At 40.3% G+C, this 22,384-nt stretch overlaps 1 protein-coding gene across 3 annotated transcripts in view; it reads right to left on the reverse strand.

The window, feature by feature from the left end:
• The window catches only part of LOC126457325 (esterase FE4-like), a 112,316-nt gene that overhangs the window by 39,674 nt on the left and 50,258 nt on the right, over positions 1-22,384 (reverse strand). For all 3 annotated transcript variants that reach the window (XM_050093521.1, XM_050093523.1, XM_050093522.1), the window contains exons 6-8: positions 20,745-20,930; positions 11,271-11,470; positions 676-841 (exon numbers count right to left, since the gene is read on the reverse strand). In XM_050093521.1, the coding sequence (XP_049949478.1) occupies positions 676-841; positions 11,271-11,470; positions 20,745-20,930 (552 nt within the window). The remainder of the gene's footprint in view (positions 1-675; positions 842-11,270; positions 11,471-20,744; positions 20,931-22,384) is intronic.

Consider the following 22,384-nt stretch of genomic DNA (forward strand, 5'->3'; position numbering starts at 1 on the left):
TAGATATAACAGTATTATTTGTTGTCTTACACTAATATGATTTTTATATTGTCGCAATTCATTCTTCCATTTCTCGTTTAGATCTGAAGATTATCTGCTAGTGAGACCGAAAGCGGTTATCATTAATAAATATAGTGATCCAGGGGTTTCTCATATCATTTTCATTCGTTATGATTCTGTCAGTTCTTGAATCTGTAGACATCCTCAACTGTGTGGATTGTCTTACGTAGAAATGAATATAGTATAGTGTAGAATCTTACTTGATAGAGAAGGTATATTTTCATTGTCTCCAATTCGAATACTCATTTATATTTTACAGTGGTACAACAAGGTATGAATTCTGAAACAGTTTCTTTTTCTCTGAAGACGCAGAAGACATTGTAAAAGAATTTAGTATCTCTTTTTTTAAGAAATAATTGATAAGTCTTATCAGATTTTAATACAGATCTATGATATTGATTGAACAAAGAGAAGGCACAAGGGGCATATTCCAGCAGCGTTATGTGGTCTGATAAAGGGCACTTGCCAAAGAGACCAAACGTTGATTTCTTTGAAAATATGACACAGGCTAGAAGCCAGAAGAATTATACTGAAAATTACTCTGGCTCGGAAACCCTATACACTTACAACTATATTCTCCTTGTATGAACATTGAGGATGTCTGTAAGTACTTACGCTGTGTCTGAGAAAGTTGTTCGAGATCAGTCGATCCAGTTACGTACGGGACGAAATTGTATCGACCCTCCTGCACCATTAAGTGCGGATCCTCCACCAGGAACGCTGACTCGTGCTCCGGTTCAACACTGGGCGCCCACACACAGGTGGTCAGACTCAGTGCGTCCTATCACACACCAGGAAACAAAGTATAACTCATAACGAATAAAGCGAGCAGCAGTATCAGAAAATATATGCAGGGTGTAACGGCTATAAGCTCACATATTTTACATGTGGTACCTTAATATGTACACACACGAGTGTCTTGGTTGTTTCTTTCTCTAAGTCAAACAGTGTTCCCACGAACATGTCACATAATTTACAACCTGATGTTTTCTGCACAGTCGTAACTACACCACTAAATGGACTACGCCGAAGTATACACTAACTGAGTCGAAGTGTCCACGCTTCAACACCTGACGTGCTGCCCAGTGGGAATTAGACATTAACAGTTTGCTCTTGCCATATGTACTTGGAGGTACTAACCAACCTAAAAACATACTACCCCTAATAACTCTGAGTATGAGTCTGTATGAAGTAAATACTGATGTTATACAATGTCCACAGTCATTAACAAAAATTTATGCACATTACCCGTTACACTCTGTATATAATTCCGAGACGGTGTAGAATGATACGGAATTTATAAAGGGTGATTATGAGATGTAGTAGCAGACTTTCAGGGCTGATAGAGAAGGGTAAATGTATCAGTCTGAGCTAAGAGACCCTGGTTCAGAAAAGACCGAGTCGACAGCTATAAGTGGAACAGTTCTGATACCTCTGTCAGTGGAATACATGCACCGGTACTGTTGTTCCTAAAATTTTGCGTGTGCAACTTTCAGAGGTGTTAGTATGGACCTAATAAAAAAAAATAGTCTGTTATAAACATAAGCTCTAAAATGCAAATCTCAAGAGCTATGAGCACTTGTTCATCTTTGAGAATATAAAACACTTCTCTTCTAATGTAAGCTCTTTGGTTTCATTATCTTTGAAGAAGGTATTATGGACTAAAATAAGAAAAGTGCTTCAAATATGGCTCTAAAATATATACCTTCAAAACCATTAGCACATCCTTCATCTTCATTAAGCTGTGACACATCTCCTGTATTGAAAAGTATTCTTTTCTCTCAAGCTGTTCATTTTAGGGCCCATGCTTATTACATTTTTTTATTTTTGTCCATAATTACTCCTTCAAAAATATTGAAACCAAAGAGCTTGCGGTAGAACAGATGTGTTTCACAGGATCGAAGATGAACAATTGCTCATAGCTTTACCACGCATTTTTTTCTTGTTTTGGTCCATGCTACAGTTATGAGAGTTAGCTATCCTACAATGTTAGCAACAGCAGTACCGATATATGCACTCCACTCTCAATGGTATTAGAATAATGTTCACTTATAACTTTCCGTACAAGAGCCCATTACCTCAGATTGACACATTAGCCCTTCTCCACCATCTATGACAGTTTGTAACATAATCACGGACTCACCTTGTACGTTAATTGTCCTTCGTTATCTTATTCTTATATCACAATTTTATTTTCCGCCAGTAGCAGATAAAATTTCAGAATTCCAAAAATTCGTCTTTAAGAAACTGGACTATCAGCTGCGCTTCTGAAAATATGTGTGTAGCTTAAACCGTAGTGGAGGCCTCTTTTTTTTTTAACTGCAGCTTCCTGTCAATATCAGATTTTATCTCGACAAATATCAGTATTGCGGAATTACCGTCAAATGTTAGGGCGGTTTCTTAATTTCGGTGCCGGCATAGCGGAACCTGAAAGAAAGAATATTCTTTTAGCCTGTCTTTCAGACGCTGTTGCTTTCATTGTCTCAGAATGAACTCTTTCCCCATACTCGGGTCAAGTGGTTTCCACTCGTCTTGGTTTATCTGCGAGGCTAACTGTTCAGTCGCCAATTTTCGCTTACTCTTTTTCCTTTTTGTATTTCCTATTGTGTTATCCCTGCACCTCTCATGCCTTCCTTTACTGATGCGAACCATTTTATAGTTTCAGTTTCAGCATTACTGGAAGTTTCGTAGACACTGACAACTTTTCTGGTTAATCTGGTTTTTTCGATTCTTATAAAACGCCTGCGTAATTTTAAAATTTGAAAGAATGTTTTCCTTATTTTGAATTCCTTTATTTGGTATTAACCTGTATATCCCTTCTTCAGGGTACTTTTTACCCAAAATTAATTAATTTACTTGGCTTTCTCTCTTTCGGATTTCTTTAATGACTCTCTTTCCGTTCAAAGACAATCTCTCAGCCCACTAAGGACAGTTTGGTTTGATGACAGTGTTGTAGTGGCGCAGATGAATTTTTTGACTGAATATGTCTTCTGGAAGTCTGAAGAATGTGTCACTTTTGTGGCAACGAATTTCACATTCATGTTGAATGTTTTTACATAATTATTAGAATTGAAACACTCGATTTTCCCGTATTTAGTTTTTATAATTTTTGGGGTCAGATAACGTTACACAGGACCTATTTTTATTTTCAAATGATGTTGGGAGACATATTTTTCATGTAGTTCCTTTAAGAATTTCCATTCCTTTTGTGTTATTCGGATACCGTAACGCAGTACTGTAAGGTTGTCTGTGAAAGTTACGAAGTCTAGCTTGACATTAGCTTTTTCAACTTTCTTTAGTTAGTCAGTTTTTAGTACCGAGTTAAGTTTGCTCCACTCTTGGATTACTTTTCCTTAGATATAGTTGCAGAGTACTGAAGATATTCCATCGTCTTGACTGACTCCTGTTCATTTGTGAGTGTACCGTAATTTCTCGCTTGAACTTAAATTTTTATTTCTCTAATAATTCCTGTGGTTTTGAGGTATTAAAATCGTGCAGATGATTTATTATTATGAGTAAAATCTGTTTAAGGAAAATCTGGTGTTATAATGGAACCAAGTATGCAGTAACTGCAAAGATTTATTTGTGGCAGAGCGGATAACTGTGAGGCAACGACTGCGTACTGAGGTTTTCAGACGTCACTGGGCGGACGCTTATCGCTCAGTGGAAATAGCAAGAGCTGCCCTTTGTGAGTCAACCGCACCAGGTCGGCTGATTGTTTTCGGGCGGTTAAAGGTTTGATATGATCAGGAAGTTTTATTGAACATTTTTTAATTGACACCTGAGAATTTATGAACGACCGTCTACTATCCGCTTCCCAGACAAAATGAAGAGCCACATTTTCACAAGCGCTACCATCGATAGTACAGTAGGCGGAACGGTCGGAAAGCAACAACATAGGAACGGTTTCTGGAACGAAATGAGCGCTGACCAGAGTGACTGAGTTTCTCGACTGGAGACCACTTCCTGTATTTTGTAACTCACGAAGAGAACATGGCAAGTGACGTGCGGGTCAAAGAAAGTGAACACGTGTCTCGGCTTATTTGTAGATATCCGACCGTTTCTGAGAATGCGAAGTTGTCGAAGTAATTTGTGTGCCTGTTAATGAGTTAACAGTCCAGCCGAGGCGGTGGGTCGGTGGCTATCGTCGGGCCTTCATACCTTCAATTCCCGTATTCGAAGCCTGATTTTTATTTTTACTTTTGTTTTTCATTTATCTACTCATTTCTGTATAATATTTCAGTGTGTACTGAAATAACGTTGTCCCTATTCGTCTACTAACTGTTTGTCTGGCGAATAAATTAAAAAAATGAATGTAAAAATTGTTAGAAATTGTTTTCGATCAAATTTCTGTTATGTATCTTGATTCATAATCAATTGCAAGCGCCAGTTTTCGGAAACGTGCTCCTTTATGTGCGTGGTTTGTCGCGAAATTATTACCAACGCATGAAATCTTTAGCAGTGTTAACCTTTTGAAGACATTGTTTTTGTTCATTTGCCTACTTCTCTGGACTGAGTTACTTCGTGATGGTTGAATTACATTGGTTAAAAAAAAAAAAAGAAAAAAACTATTGGCTTGCTATTTTCTCATCAACTCATTTTATTTTATTAGTTGATAAGTATTATATGGAAGCGTAAAATTTTCTTATCGAGATAACGTTTTAAAAGAGCAGTTACAACAGCGCAAAATCACCAAGATCACAAGAACCTTCAATTTATGTTCCTCTTCCTGTGTGCGCTATAATTTCTAAAATAAATCTAATTTCAACATCACACAATATAAACAGCTTTATTTCAAATCTGTACCTCTTGCTTGGTATAAATTGTTTGAAAACAAGTCTACCTTTCCACACAATTAGAGATTCGTTAATGCACTAATCTTTGAATGGGTATAGAACTGTAATTTCACTGTCGAAAAATTCGGAATATATTTTATTTTATAAACCCTATTCTCCCTCTCACTATCTCCCAAAACGCTTGCATGACTGACATGTAGCATTCGAAGTCTGTACGCAAGCATTACATTCAAAAATAAAGGTGTTTCAGTCAATGGGTCTGTAGACCAATAGCCGTTCATTATATTCTTTTTTACGCGATCCATCAGCATTCAGACTGCTAAAAACTGATACATCTCGTCTGCACTTGTACCTGTCTGCTGTATTCACGTGGAAGATCCTTGACATCCTTCATTCACTATTTTGTACTACTTCTAGTTCGTCAATAATTTCAACGTCACTCGATGAATCTTCACTTTCACTTGGTAATTCCTCGCAGGCTTCGTGGTCTTCGAAATCACAACCACATTCCGCAGCTGAGTCTACATTATACAGTAATTCTCTAATTTCATTGTCACTCAATCCTTTCTCACATTCTCCATTCTCACAAACATGAAACACAAGTGAAAGTATCGAATTTGGGTCCCATAAATAGAATGTGTACAAGGGCTCGTGAAAACGCAAGTAGATCCAGATTTCCACAATAGATTTCAGCACCATTCAGTCAGAGAAAGGGCAATCGTACCGATGCGGCGGCAGATTACACATGACAGAAAAGCGAAAACGCATCCGTACGATCGTATGCTGGCGCTACAATATGACCGCCACCGTACTGGTACGGTTGCTGTCCGTAAAGGGTTAACGACTCTTTATTTTCCCGAGTGAGGTTCACACAAAGAAATGACGCTGTGGCAAATCTGCCTTCGCGCGGTGCTTATTGTGTTCCGAGTTTCTATGTTTCGATTGTTTCTATCCGCCCAAGGGAATGCACCAAATCTTCGTAAAAAATAAACTTAAGAATAAAATATAAGAACTAAGAATTTATATCAGAATTAAGTAGAAGAATATGGGAATTTAAAAAGATTATGACCCTGAGGATGCCACACACGTGTACAGTATTACATAGCAATTATTGTGAAACTTAGTAGTAATTTTACAATTAATACAACACCTTGTATCCCCTAACTTGATAAGAATCATTCGTGCAGTGACCTCCCCTGGATGGAAGGCGAAGTTCTTTTTGAGGAACAATACTGGGAACAATTACAGAACCGGCATTTGAAGTTGACCGCAGAACGTTTCTACTGTCGCCTACATACATTACACCTAAGGATCACGAAGGCAAGATATCAGAAATCAGGGCACATACGGAGGCATATAGAGCATGTTTTTCCCTCGCACTGTCTGCGAGTGTAACAGGAAAGGAAATGAGTAATAGTGGTACAGACCACCCTGCAACACACATCGTGCAGTGGGTTACGGAATGTGTACACTGAGGTCACAAAAGTCGCGGGATAACTGCACGCACATACACAGATGGCGGTAGTATCGCGTACACAAGGTATAAAGGGGCAGTGCATTGGCGGAGCTGTCATTTGTACTCAAGTGATTCATGTGAACAGGTGTTCGACGTGATTATGACCGCACGATGGCAATTAACAGGCTTTGAACGCTGAATGGTAGTTGGAGTTAGACGCATGGAACATTCCACTTCGGAAATCATAGGGAATTCAATACTCCACGATCCACAGTGTCAGGAGTGTACTAAGAATACCAAATTTCAGGAATCATCTCTCACCACGGACAATGCTGTGGTCGACGACCTTCACTTAACGACAGACAGCACTGGCGTTTGCCTAGAGTTGTTAATGCTAACAGGCAAGCAACACTGCGTGAAATAACCGCAAAAATCCATGTAGGACGTACGACGAACGTATCCGTTAGGGCAATGCACCGAAATTTGGCGTTAATGGGCTATGGCAACAGACGATCGACGCGAGTACCTTTGCTAACAGATCGACGTAGCCTGCAGCACCTCTCCTGGGTTCGTAACCATATCGGTTGGACCAGAGACGACTGGAAAACCGTGGCCTGGGTGAGATGAGTTCCGATTTCAGTCGGGAAGAGCTGACGGTAGTGTTAGAGTGGGCGCCATGGACACAAGTTGTCAACAAGGCACTTGCAAGCTGATGGTGGCTCCGTAATGGTGTCGGCTGTGTTTACATGGAATGGTCTGGAGCCTCTGGTCCAATTGAAACAATCGTTCACTGGAAATGTCTATTCATGGACTTCAGGTTCCCAAACAACGGTGGAACTTTGATGGATGACAATGCGCCATGTCACTGGGTCACTATTGTTCGCGATTGGTTTGAGGAACATCCTGCACATGTCGAGCGAATGGTTTTTTTTTTATCTCATTTTGTTCGTTTTTGTTCGTTGTATCTGCTCGGGACGGACGTCGAAAGACACCCATTTCAGTTCGTTGTTAATCCATTAACTCAGTTTTTTTTATTACAGAGGGCAGCTAGCCCTCTGACCAAACACGCTGAGTTACCGTGCCGGCGATGGTTTGGCAATGCAGATCGCCGACATGAATTCCAGCGAACATTCATGGGACGTAATATAGAGGACAGTAGTTGCACAAAATGATGTACCGGCAAGACTTCCGCAATTACGGACCTTTACAGAGACAGCACGGCTCAACATTTCTGCAGGGGATTTCCGACGACATGTTGAGCCAATGCCACGTCGAGTTGCTATATTACGCAGGGAAAAAGGACATCCAACACAATATTAGGAGGTATCTCATAACTTTGTTCAAAACAGTTCAAATGGCTGTGAGCACTATGGGACTTAACTGCTGAGATCATCAGTCGCCTAGAACTTAGAACTACTTAAACCTAACTAACCTAAGGACATCACACACATCCAAGCCCGAGGCAGGATTCGAACCTGTGACCGTAGCGGTCGCGCGTTTCCAAACTGTAGCGCCTAGAACCGCTCGTCCACGCCGGCCGGCTCACAACTTTGTCTGGTCAGTATATGTAGATGTATATGTAGACGTAAAGCCTTCTGCCAACATGAGTAGATAAATGAAAAGTTGTGTTTCGAACATGGAACGAAAAAATGATGCTGCAACACTAACCACTGTTCCAGCGCTTCGGCTGACCAGGCCACGTGCTAAAAATTCACCTAAAGTGCTTCGAAAACTTTGACGGCCATTTCCACAGAAACGGTCGAACATCTACGCATAATCAGAGACACGTGTTCCCTTATTTTTGCTCCTCTTCCACTTAGTGTAGTTTCTGGGAAATCGCGTTATGGGCCTTGCCGTATTCCGCTCGACAGAAAATGCAATTTTTCTTTACAAGGAGTTCCTGCTTTCATTTTTTTAAATATTTTTGGTTTGTATTAGATACAGGCCTTTCTAGAGCTATAGGATTTTGGAGTGAGGCACAGGAGCTGCAGTTGGGAATATTTCGGAGAGGATCACCAGTTGCGCCGTTAGCTTTACCACTTAAAACAAAAATAGTTAAAGCGTGTAACAATTTTTATTTCGGTTCTCGAATGATGATCTATCGTTAGTTTGTAGCCTATATGTAACAAAATAAAGTTGATGACTTTCTCGATATATGCTCAAGTATAGGTGCTTCACTAAAAAAATACAGCTTCACTTTACTGTAGTTGCAATGTACTGGAGAGACTTCCCGCTCATTTTCCATCCTGGCTTGACGGAGGAACACGATCAGTATCGCGCACCACATAGCGAACTATTTCGCGAAGGAAAACAATAGTTTTTAATCCTCCTCTACAACTGTCACACAAGTTTCGTGGAAAGTATTCAGCGGCTATACTCCGGAAGGAAAGGTTTCATGGCAAAAATACGTCACCAATGGATTCTCAGTGCTGCGTACATATGTTCGCAATCTGTGCTTATTTTGCACTGAACAGTTTGCGGAATGACGTGCAGCCTACACTATGTGATAAAAATTAGCCAGACACGCCCTATGTAATGCAGAATTGACCACTAGAACTGAAGAGAACCGGACCCGCCAGTATAAAATCAGGCGGGAAACAGTAACAGTACAAAGCGTCGGTCAAGAGAGTTCAGCGACTTCGAAGGCGGGCTAGACTCTAGATATCACCTGATTAACAAATCCATCAGCGATATTTCAACTCGTCTAGAGCTATCCTAGTCGACTTCTGTGATTATGAAGTGGAAATATTTAAGAACAACAACAGCTAAACAAGAATCAGGCACACCACATTTACTGAAAGATAGCGACTGTTGAGTATTGTGGAGGGTGGTTGAAAAAATCGCATGAAATTAGCGGACGAAATCACTCGGAGGTTCAAAAGTGCTACCAGCAGTCCAACCAGAACGTTGACTGTGCTTACGGACTTAAAAAGAATGCAGTGCAGTGGTCGACTAGCTTCTCATAAGCTACATATTTATGCAGTCAAAGCTAAGCGACGATTGAGGTGGCGTAAAGAGCTCCGCCACTGGACATTACATGATGAAACGAGTGATTTGAAGTGATTAATAGCGCTATATCATATGGCATTATGATGCGAAGGTTTCGGTATGGTGAATACCGGGACAACATTACCTGCGGTTCCATCACTGCGCTTAAGAAAACGTTAAATGCAGAAAGCTATGAACACATTTTACAGCATTCTGAGCTGCGTCTATAAGTTTATAAGAAAATTCACACATAGATAATACTGTCTCTGACAGTCACTTAGCAAATAATGACTAGCCTTGCAATATCATTCAGAGATTCAAGTTTAGTCCACAGCCCACAACCGAAATGCGCGATGAATAATTCAAGTAGCCACCTCGTCAGAGTCTTAGAGGGAACTGTTTACTGATAATCCATCCGAAAGCGTAGTTGTTCTGACACCCATGGAACGAGCTGAGCTTTCGGCCCGTGGCAGAGCAGCGCTGTACATCTCGGGCCCCTGGGTGTGTGGCCGATGACGTAAGGCAGAGGTAGGCAACTACTTGAAGTGTTTCCCATGACAGAAAAACAGTATATTGCCCTGAAAGCTGTGGTCGATCGATCATTAGATATTCGCATATTTTGGTACAAGTTATGAAGAACAGAAGTTTCAGTTACTGTTTCTTAAAAACCCTTTGTCTTATTGTGCTACATAACACCACTTTGGTCTCTAGACAAAGTGACACCACTGCAACAAATAAATGATATTTCTGTCGCTTAATGTGGTGAAGAGGAGCAACTCTAAGTAATTATTTTATTCTAAAATCTTTGGAAGAAAGGTAATTTAGTGGATTGTTTATTACTTAGCTACCGAACTCCAGTTGTCTGAGCGTACCAGCCAAAGATGCTTGTACCGAGTGGTTATAACGAAAGTGTAGCTATTCACGGAGATCCAGTGTGGGCTTTAATTATAGTATAGCAGCGAAATTTCGTAGATGGGCTAAAGTGCTAATGCGGAACTGATCTACAGTGGAAATAACATAGTTCAAGTTTTGGCCATCAGGTGCAAATCTGGCGCTTTACAGAATCTGGTCGACGTCCCAGCGCTCATGCTGAACAAATTCTGTAAGCGGTGGTCAGTAATAAAATCAACATTATGCCTCTCTAACTTGTTTGGCATTTTCTGCCTATGTCCATAATTCATTACATATGGAAACATTTACATGCGCCTTCCTTTCATTCACTGCCCCAGATCTACACCTGGTGGCCAAAATTTGAACTTTTTTTCCCAGAGAAGTGGTTCTGCATTAACGCATTAGAAAATCCATCAGGTTTCGCTGTCATACGATAATTGCAGCCCACACTAGACATCTCTCAGTAGCTGCACATTAATTACAACCATACGGTATTTTGTCTCTCGGCTAACTACAACATGGCTGCCAAGAAATGTCATAAGGACACAAAAATGAAATGCTTTTCCATTCTGCATTCAGCCTAATACATCGCATTTTGACAAAAGATTAAAAACGGGAAATAAGTAAATAATTCCTTGTCACCTACAGACCGCTGTAACATTTTTGCCAAACTATAACATGACAGAAGTTCTGTGCTCAGAAATTAGACCTCTACATCAAAGTATTATGGAGATCTACTAACTACCAACTTAAACTACTAACTAGTAACTACCGACTACTAACTATAAGTCTGATTTTTATAGACTAAATGAACTTGTTTTTCATTTGGCATAATTTGATAGGTTTCTTGTATGAGTGTCGCATGAAACTGGATGGATGATCTCCCGTAACGCGTCATCTAGTTTTCTTATGTGAATACATTTATAAGCATTGACACTGGCGTTGTCTGAATAATTTGCAGAGTATATTTTAACTGCTTCTATTACCGAATAAGGTTTCTGCGTACAATGCAATGTGATTTTATCCAGATGTCTTTTCAAAATTATTGTGGATGTAAATTATGAAAAATAACAACGTACCTCGTCGGAAAGAGCTTTGTGAACGTCCTTCACAAGGATATTGGCATCAACAGTCTTGAGGAAATCTACAAGATCAGATGAATTCTTGGCAGTGTATCCCAAGTACTGTGCAAACCGTAGGGCCCTGTCAGTGGCATTCTTGGAGAAGGCCCAAGGGCAAAGCACCGACCCGCTCATGGATATCGCGCTCCTATAAAGACCTGGCAGTGAACACAAGACTAAATTAACGACACAACACAATAACACAACGTAGAAGGAGATCTACGCACCTTGATAATTACCAATAAATTATAACCTATTTAAACATCAGTAATATCACATGTATACAAGAGGTCAAGTCTAACCAAGAAAGAGCTATCATTTGATGACACTTTTATTACGATGCTATTTACACGGAAGGAAATACATTTGAGTGACCTAGATCACATCTTTCTATTACTCTTTGTCTATAAAATAATGCACCTCTCGATACACCTACTTAAATACTTTCCACTTTAACTTTCACGTGTCCATTTCCGGAGACACTTTCGCCAGCAGTTAACTCACAAGGGGACCATGCCTACTCGTCATCACCGATTTCGTCAAAATTTATGATATTTTCAGAGCTTGACCAGGAATGAAACTGGAAGAAGTAGGAACTGCAGTCGGCCAAGCGTTTAGAAAAGACAGCATAGTTGTCGCGGATTGGGCAAGGAATGAGTCATTTGAGTTAGCGTACTTTCCAGGCAGCGGTTGGTGCGGTAGAAAGGGGGCAGAGTGGAAATTGGAGAGTAGTATGGCCGCGGGTATGTAAGGAAGATATGTAATCTTTCCTTTATGTTCAGTTTTCACGTTACTTATCCTGCAAGCAAACCGAATTAGTGCTCAAAATGTTATATTTAATAATAGTTCAAAAAAGGCGTGAAAAGGAAAGACAGTTGAAAATGTGGAACTGCAAACGAATTTCCAGGAAGGGATTGTAAGGCGGACGCGAGAGCTTCTTATATAAAATTTGTTTTCGTTGCAAAAACAGAAAAACAGCAGAAACTGTAATCACCTTGGCATCTTGGACATATTATAAGCGCTGCATTTTTACAATTACACGGTTGTTTTAAAATTTCTATAGAAAAATGAAGTTGGCTTATAGTCATACAAGGTACTCACTAATCGCACAATTTGGCTGGAAACCAGCGATGATGTGTGGTTGTGTAAATGGAATGTATTTTCATCCAGTCTTCTCGGGATGCGATTTATTTTTCTCTGTCGATGACATGAGGGCAAGTTTGAAGCTTTTTGATCAAACTGTTTATCAGATGACTTTAGGGGGAGTCACTTTAATGATGCACGATGTCAGTCCTTCGTCATAAATGATCTCGTCGTATAGTTGTGGATTTGTTTGTCCCTCCACGAGTCAATTAACAGTGAAAATTTATGCTCCTGCACGAAGGGCTTTATTTCCAATCTCAAATTTTTCTTTACTTTCCCATTTCAAGCCCTTTATGAAAAATCAATAAATAGAGTATAATGAGCACTCTTTCGGTTTATTCGTAGTGTAAGTAAGACAAAAAAAAAATTGGCCGACTGCGAGAAGGACTTGCGCACTGGTTGTTCCGTACAAACCTACTTACAGCATGTACATAGACAATTCCGGAAATCGAGGATCACGACGATTTTTGCTGTTCTCGACACTGATACTGACAAGATATCGGTCCCCAGGATTTAAGAAGTACCCACAATGTCTTGATTTCAATTTTAAAATTGGGTAACAAATGATAAAAGAAATATTTTTTCGTGTGATACAATTACAAATTAATAATTTTCTGATTTTTTTCCCTTTAATTGTACTGCAAAACATTTCTTCTCGCCAAATTTCATGACTTTAAATGGCTCTGAGCACTATGGGACTTAACGTCTGAGGTTATCAGTCCACTAGAACTTAGATCTACTTAAATCTAACTAACCTAAGGACATCACACACACCCATGCCCGAGGCAGGATTCGAACCTGCGACCGTAGCGATCGCGCGGTTCCAGACTGAAGCGCCTAGAACCGCTCGGCCACTTCGGTCGGCTGACTTTAAATCAAGAGAAAGTACGTACACTATAGGTTTTAATGAGTGAGTTTGGAAGTATTGAAATACGTGACGTAAACAGTCGTATCTCTTGGCTGCACTGACTAGTATTCATCAATGACCCTGGCCAAAAATTTTCTGAACGCTTCGTCATCTGGAGCTCCCAGTTCTGTCACTTTCGTTTCTGGGCAGGCCTTGCACGTATGGAGGAGATGGGCGGTGACGAGTAAGCGCTGTCCTCTAGTCAGGCGACCCAAAACCACTGCTGGCCCTGCACACTCGCTACTGCAAGCATTGCCTGTGAGACGCGACAGTGCCCCATCCGCCGGAAAAGACGCGTAACAACAACAACAACAACAAAATACTAGAAGGTAGGGGCCACAGGCTAAGCCAAAGAGTGGAAGTGTCAAGACAAGTTCACAAACAAAAATTCAAATGCTGGTACAGTTTCCTCGCTAGTGTTACTTCCTGCTACACCTTATTGGTAAAATGTGATGAGTACAACTCATATCTTGCATTTTGGTATCTTCACACTGTTCAGTATTCCTGTTACCAATATCCCAGACGCACTTCCCAATAGTTTTATTAATTGAGTTATATTCTACATGTTTGTATTACTTTTTTCTGTAAATTATTGCCCGCTATTTAACAGTACTGCCGTCAATACATCCTGCTGTTTTTATACCATTTGTAAAATAACTGTCTCCAAATACGTATAAGTAACCTTACTTTTATAATATAGTGGGTTTGTCGCTCATGGTCAGGTGTACAGCTTGTCTACTCATAGCATCACACATTTGCACTGTGCTTCTTGTTAGTCTATGACCACCTGCAGTAGTTTACTACTGTCACATCATGCAGCAAATAATTAAAAAGTTGTACTAGTATATAAACATTGCACTTGCAAAAGCTGTACACTTGGCTTGAGCCATAGTTATCACTAGCTGAAATAGAATTCGCCAGGAAGTCAGTAATACCACTGTTTCCTTTTCCACATGGTTGAAATGGCTCTGAGCACTATGGGACTTAACTTCTGAGGTCATCAGTCCCCTAGATCTTAGAACTACTTAAACCTAACTAACCTAAGGACATGATACACATCCATGCCCGAGGCAGGATTCGAACGTGCGACCGTAGCGGTCGCGCGGTTCCAGACTGTAGCGCCTAGAAACTCTCTGCCACCCCTACCGGCTGCCTTTTCCATTCTAGCTTCTAAATACACAGTATACACCGAGGGAACAAAAGTCATGGGACAACTCGTTGTATCGTATCGGACCTCTTTTTGCCCGGCGTAGTGCAGCAACTCGTTGTCTCATGGACTCAACAAGTCGTTGGAAGTCCCCTACAGTAGTATTGTGCCACGCTGCCTCTACAGCCATCCATAATTGCGAAAGTGTTATCGGTGCAGGATTTTTTGCACTAACAGACGTTTCTATTATGTCCCATATGTGTTCAATGGAATTCATGTCGGAATATCTGGGTCTCCATATCATTAGATCAAATTATCCATAATGTTCTTCAAACCAATCGCAAGCAACTATGACCCGGTCACACAGCGCATTGTCATCCACAAAAATTCCATAGTTGTCTGAGAACATGAAGTCCATGAATGGCTGCAGATGTTTTTCAAGTAGCCGAACATACCCATCCCCAGTCAGCGGTAGGTTCACTTGGACCAGACTATCAAGTCCATTCCATTTAAACACAGCCCACACCATTAAGGTGCCATCACCATTTTGCACAGCGCCTTGTTGACAACTTGAATCCAAGGTCACGTGGGGAATCCGCGACATTGAAATCCTATATCAGCTCTTCCCAGCTGAAATCGGGACTCATCTGACCAGGCCATGGTTTTCCAGCCGTCTAGGCCCCAACCGATATGGCCACGAGTCCAGGAGAGACACTGCAGGTGATGTCGTGCTGTTAGCAAAGGCACTCACATCGGTACGGGTACCTTTGTCGTACGAGCTATAATGATTTCTGCGGTTGCTCCGCTCACTGTTAGTTGTCTGTTACCACTGAAAACTCTATGTGAACGCTGCTGCTCTCGGTCGTTAAGCGAAGGACATCGGCCTCAGCGTTGTCCGTGGGTAGAGGTAATAAGTGAAATTTGGTATTCTCGACACACTCTTGACACTGAGGTTCTCACAATATTGGATTCCCTAACGATTTCCGAAATGGAATGTCCTGTGCACCTAGCCCCAAACACTATTGCGCGTTCAAACTCTGGTAATTCCCGTCGAGCGGTCACAATCCCGCCGGACATCTTTTCGCATGAATTACCTGAGTACAAATAACAGCTTCGCTAATGCACTACCCTTTTATATCTTAAGTACGAGAGACTACCGCTATCTGTGTATAGGCATATCGCTACCCTGTGACTTTAGCCCTCAGTATGTACAGTCTTAACTTATGAAGTCAATGGTACTCTTTGTAGCAAAGAGTACTATCGAAGTCTCATAGCGGCCTCTCGATATGGAAGGATTATACTAACGTCTCTTGGTCTCGTTCCATCCCCCTTCTTAGCCCTTCCCAGTTCACGTCGTTAACTCCAAAACTGTTCATCGGTAAGAATACTATGTGTAAGGCCAGCTATCGCTGACAGTCCACACCCCCAAAAAATTCACTTAATAGATTAATAAACGTGGCGGCTATGTAAGAGTATGCATCCTGACACAAGCTTACAACAAGGGTGCTATCGGCGTGAGCTTTACCTTGCTCCTCATAGACCTGGCCAGTCTACCACAAAGAAGCAGCAGATGAGGGGGAAGGAGGGGGGGGGGGCGAGAGGGGCTACAAACACTGACATCCTCAGCACATAAGACTTTTACATTGATGCAAATGTACTTCTAATTAGTTAGGTACGTCTATTTATTTATTTATTTATTTATTTACTCGTCAAGTTCCGTAGGACCAAATTGAGGAGAAAAGTCTCCAAGGTCATGGAATGTGTCAGTACATGAAATTACAACATAAGAGTAATAACCGCTAAAAATAAAATTTTTATGAACCCGAAAAAAGTCGAGCCATAAGTTTAAGTAAATGCAGTTAACAATACAACAAGAATCATCTTAATTTTTCAAAGAACTCCTCGACAGAATAGAAGCAGTGACCCATGAGGAAACTCTTCAGTTTCGATATGAAAGCGCGTGGATTGCTGCTAAGATTTTTGAATTCTACTGGTAGCTTATCGAAAATGGATGCAGCAGTATACTGCATACCTTTCTGCACAACAGCTAAGGAAGTCCGATCCAAATACAGGTTTGATTTCTGCCGAGTATTAACTGAATGAAATCTGCATATTCTTGGAAACAAGCTAATATTGTTAACAAGAAATGACAAAGAAAAATACGGTAAAGTATATATACAGGGTTATTACAAATGATTGAAGCGATTTCACAGCTCTACAACAACTTTATTATTTGAGATATTTTCACAATGTTTTGCACACACATACAAAAACTCAAAAAGGTTTTTTAGGCATTCACAAATGTTCGATATGTGTCCCTTTAGTGATTCGGCAGACATGAAGCCGATAATCAAGTTCCTCCCACACTCGGCGCAGCATGTCCCCATCAATGAGTTCGAAAGCATCGTTGATGCGAGTTCGCAGTTCTGGCACGTTTCTTGGTACAGGAGGTTTAAACACTCAATCTTTCACATAACCCCACAGAAAGAAATCGCATGGGGTTAAGTCGGGAGAGCGTGGAGGCCATGACATGAATTGCTGATCATGATCTCCACCACGACCGATCCATCGGTTTTCCAATCTCCTGTGTAAGAAATGCCGAACATCATGATGGAAGTGCGGTGGAGCACCATCCTGTTGAAAGATGAAGTCGGCGCTGTCGGTCTCCAGTTGTGGCATGAGCCAATTTTCCAGCATGTCCAGATACACGTGTCCTGTAACGTTTTTTTCGCAGAAGAAAAAGGGGCCGTAAACTTTAAACCGTGAGATTGCACAAAACACGTTAACTTTTGGTGAATTGCGAATTTGCTGCACGAATGCGTGAGGATTCTCTACCGCCCAGACTCTCACATTGTGTCTGTTCACTTCACCATTAAGAAAAAATGTTGCTTCATCACTGAAAACAAGTTTCGCACTGAACCCATCCTCTTCCATGAGCTGTTGCAACCGCGCCGAAAATTCAAAGCGTTTGACTTTGTCATCGGGTGTCAGGGCTTGTAGCAATTGTAAACGGTAAGGCTTCTGCTTTAGCCTTTTCCGTAAGATTTTCCAAACTGTCGGCTGTGGTACGTTTAGCTCCCTGCTTGCTTTATTCGTCGACTTCCGCGGGCTACGCGTGAAACTTGCCCGCACGCGTTCAAGCGTTTCTTCATTCACTGCAGGCCGACCCGGTGATTTCCCCTTACAGAGGCATCCAGAAGCTTTAAACTGCGCATACCATCGCCGAATGGAGTTAGCAGTTGGTGGATCCTTGTTGAACTTCGTCCTGAAGTGTCGTTGCACTGTTATGACTGACTGATGTGAGTGCATTTCAAGCACGACATACGCTTTTTCGGCTCCTGTCGCCATTTTGTCTCACTGCGCTCTCGAGCGCTCTGGCGGCAGAAACATGAAGTGCGGCTTCAGCCGAACAAAACTTTATGAGTTTTTCTACGTATCTGTAGTGTGTCGTGACCATATGTGAATGAATGGAGCTACAGTGAATTTATGAAATCACTTCAATCATTTGTAATAGCCCTGTATATATATATATATGTATATGTATATGTATATATATATATATATATATATATATATATATATATATATATATATATATATAAGTTGGAGATTAGTAATTGATATATATATATATATACAGGGCTGTTACAAAAGGAATGGGAAGAGTATTTCCAAAAATTATTAAATGAGGACAGAGAAGAATATCTAGAAGAAGGAACAGGGGAAGATAAAGGACATGAAGATGATGAGATCCATATTTTAGAAAGTGAAGTACTTCAGGCGTTGAGAACAGGAAAGAATGGTAAATCACCGGGACCAGGCAATATCAATCTGGAGTGTCTGAAATATGGTGGTGACAAAATTGTGAAACTGGTAACACAGCTCTTCAACAAAATGACACATGGAGATTCAATACCCAACGAAATGAAGCTAGGTTACATTAATACAATATTTAAGAAAGGGGATCGCAAAATTTGTTCAAACTATCGAGGAATTTGTGTTACAAACACATTAATGAGAATTTTTGCGAAAGTAATTAAAAACAAACTGGAAAAAAATTTTAGAACCCAAGAAGAACAATGTGGATTCACGGCTGGGAGATCATGTGTAGACCATATTTTCACATTACGACAGATTTTGGAAAAACATAGGGAAAAATCAAAAAGTATAGGATTAATTTTCATAGATCTAGAAAAAGCGTATGATACTGTTCCAAGAAAATTACTTTGGAGAGCACTACATATGGCAAACATAAACCCTTCCTTGATTAAAATAATACAACAGATGTATAAAGATAACATTTGCCAAGTGAAAGTTGGTAATAAACTTTCACAGAAATTTAGAACAAGCAAAGGCCTTTTACAGGGCTGTCCCATGTCACCATCATTATTTAAAATCTATATAGATATTAGCCTTAGAACATGGTCTCGTAAATGTAATAGTATGGGATTAGAAATAAGAGATGGAGTTTACCTACATCATTTATTATTTCCTGATGATCAAGTAGTCGTAGCACAAGATGGGGAGGATGCTAACTATATGTGCAATCAACTAGCAGTAGCATACAAAACTTGGGGTTTGAAGATTAATTACCAAAAAACAGAATACTTGACTAATGATTCAGATGAGCTTTACATTGAAGGAAAGAAAATCAAAAAGATAAACACTTTCTGTTATTTGGCATCCATTTTAGAAATCGAGGGAAAATCAGACTCAGAAATCAATAAAAGAATTAGTAGCGGACGGAGGGTCATTGGGATGCTTAACTCAGTCTTATGGAGCAGGAATGTAATGAGCAGAACTAAAAAATTAATATACAAATCCATATTAGAGAGTGTGGTTCTGTATGGAACGGAGACCTGGACAATTAACATGAAGCACATTAAAAAATTACAAGCTCTAGAGATGGACTTTTGGAGAAGATCGGCAAGAATCTCCAGGAAAGAAAAGATAAGGAACACCGAAGTAATAAGGAGAATGGAAATAAAAGAAAGAATATATGACGTAATGGATAGGAAGAAATTACAGTGGTACGGGCATGTACGACGAATGGAGGAAGCCAGAATACCAAAATTGATACTGGAGTGGGAACCGGAGGGGAGAAGAAGAAGAGGACGACCTGTGACCACCTGGCTCCAAAATGTACAGCACACAATGAGGAGAATGGGCGCAGAGGAAGAGGACACGCAAGATCGAAACACCTGGAGAAATATTTTGAGAGTATAGTTTAAGAACGTTTATTGTTTGTATTGTCATTTCCAGGTAAATTATTATGTTGGAGATAAGCCTCTGTAATGAGGAAAAGCTCAAAATAATAATATATATATATATATATATATATATATATATATATATATATATATATATATATATATATATTGAGAGGCCAATGTCAAAATACCCAGACTCGTGAACAAACTTCGACAAGGGATTCGTGAACTTAAACAGCTTACTGCCCGAACCGCCCGTTTCTGAGCCAAAATATCCTTTTCGAATGGGAAGAGTTACCCCACAATATAATACCATAAGACATAAGCGAATGAAAATAAGCAAAGTAGACTAATTTTCATGTCGAGCGATCACTCACTTCAGATACTATTCAAATAGTAAAAATGACAGCATTAAGTCTTTGAACAAGGTCCTGAACGTGGGCTTTCCACAACAGTTTACTGTCTATCTGAACACCTAGAAATTCGAACTGCTCAGTTTCACTAATCGTATGCCCACAGTGTGAAATTAAAACGTCTTTTCTCTCTGGTTAAAAGAAAGTACTGAAGGGTCATGATCTCTCTAACGTGTACTAAATGATAAAGGAAAGACGATTTCATCGAATTAAGTAGGACACTTGCTGGTTAAACACGCCAGTAATGATTCCAATCTTTTTCCTGAGAATTAATAATCATCGTTTCGTAATGACAATTTTCGGATTTCATGTTCACTTAATGTAGAGCACGATAAGATAATGAGAACGGCTTCACCTATATCTGCATCATGAAGTACATTGTTAAATCATATAGTGAAATATCATAAAAGTATATCCTTTTATTACAGTGGCCTTAGAAAACGATTAACTTGCATATATTTTCCATTTCTAGACTGGATTCTATGTCCTGGTTAATTACGGAGAAGCCGATTGTAGTTGTCGTTCGATTAAAGAGACGTTGAAAGCGTTTACAGATTAAGCAACTTTTAGCAGTTAAAGAAATAATATTACTCAGTATATTATGCTGATTACCGTTGCTTAGGGGAGACAGAATGTGATAGTGAGCGGATGCAGCTCCAGCACTGTGGCCGAGAAGGGTGACTCGCTCCGGGTCGCCACCAAAGACCTCGATGTTCCTCTGCACCCAGCGGAGCGCCTCTGTTTGGTCCTTAAGACCCATGTTTCCGGGAACGACGTCGTCGCCAGTGCTCAAGAAACCTGCAATAATTCAGGTGTATAAAAACAATCGTAGTGAGACAGATACCTGAAGTTACATTTATTCTAAACAAGTGTCAGAATTTCTGAAACAAATTAATGATTGACTTTTATTTCGAAGTTACATTTATTCTAAACAAGTGTCAGAATTTCTGAAACAAATTAATGATTGACTTTTATTTCGCAATACTGAATTGCTTTTATCATTACTAAAACCTACTAAGGCATAAAAAATACGAAATTATGATTATGACGATTTTCACTAATTATTAGTACATAAAGCAAAAGCTATGAAACTACTTACTACTGAGTTTCTAAGAAGCAGCTCCAGCAGACGATCGTAAAAGTACGCTATAAAAGAGTATAAAAATTCTCTCACTTAATATACATAATGATAACCGTATATCTCATAATTACCGATAAAGTTATTGATGTAGTTTGTCTAGATTCTCAAATGGTTGTCGATTATTCGAGACTGGATTTAGGTGTTTAGGAGAAATAGGTATGATGAAACGCTGGAAAGATACTTCCATATATTTTCTTGCTGGACGGAAATGTGTTTTCAGTTGTAGACGAACATTACGAAGCAGCAGAAGGATGTGGTTGTCTGGAAAAGAGGAGGATGGAATGGAGCGCATTTCCTGGGAGCATGCTCAGCAGAGAGAGTCCAGATTCGGACACAGGAGCAAGAACTAGGTGACGTCATTGGGTCGTTTTTTAAGCCTGGATGATGTCATACGGTTTGAAGGACTTAAGGACTTTTGTAGGGAAAACAGGAGTGTCAGATTAAATGAGTATTGCGTGTTGAACAGTAGAAACAATTTTCGGATTCACGAAAGACCAAGAAAAACAGAGAGGATGTAGGACAAATGCATTGTGGAACACAATTAAAGGGTAACTTTTTCGAATCCCTATAGCCAAGCAAAAGTTTGACATGTGACTCAAAGGTGCCTACAGGCTTCCTCTGTTACGGTGCAAAAGCGTGGCACCCTGTACGTCACCCTATGGCTCATCGGCGCTTCAAACAGCAAGGTTCCAACACATGCGAAATAAAGGTCAGAGCTCAGAAGTTCATGTGAAGCGCAAGGAGCATTAATAATGTCACACTGGCACCAAATTTCACCACAATTCTGCTCAATGGCATCACAGATGTGTAACACGATGGGGAGGTCGTCGTACCCCCTCTTATGCACATCTCACCGCTTCTATTGGTGCCTCTGAGATGAAGGTCAAAACAGCGACTTCCAGGCTTTAAAATGCGCGATGTCCTTATGGATGGCCGAGGAAAACTTTCAAGTATATCGCCGCTAAGGATCACCACGAAAGTGCTTCAAAAGGTGGCATACAAGGAGATAATTAAACCACTTCTGCATTTGGGTTATTGAATCCACACATTTAGCGGTCGAAAACAACAGTTCGCAGTGCGAAGAACAACATAACGACGTTATTGACAACCT

The sequence above is a fragment of the Schistocerca serialis genome, chromosome 2, assembly GCF_023864345.2.
Source record: "Schistocerca serialis cubense isolate TAMUIC-IGC-003099 chromosome 2, iqSchSeri2.2, whole genome shotgun sequence".
NCBI classification, from domain to species: domain Eukaryota; kingdom Metazoa; phylum Arthropoda; class Insecta; order Orthoptera; family Acrididae; genus Schistocerca; species Schistocerca serialis.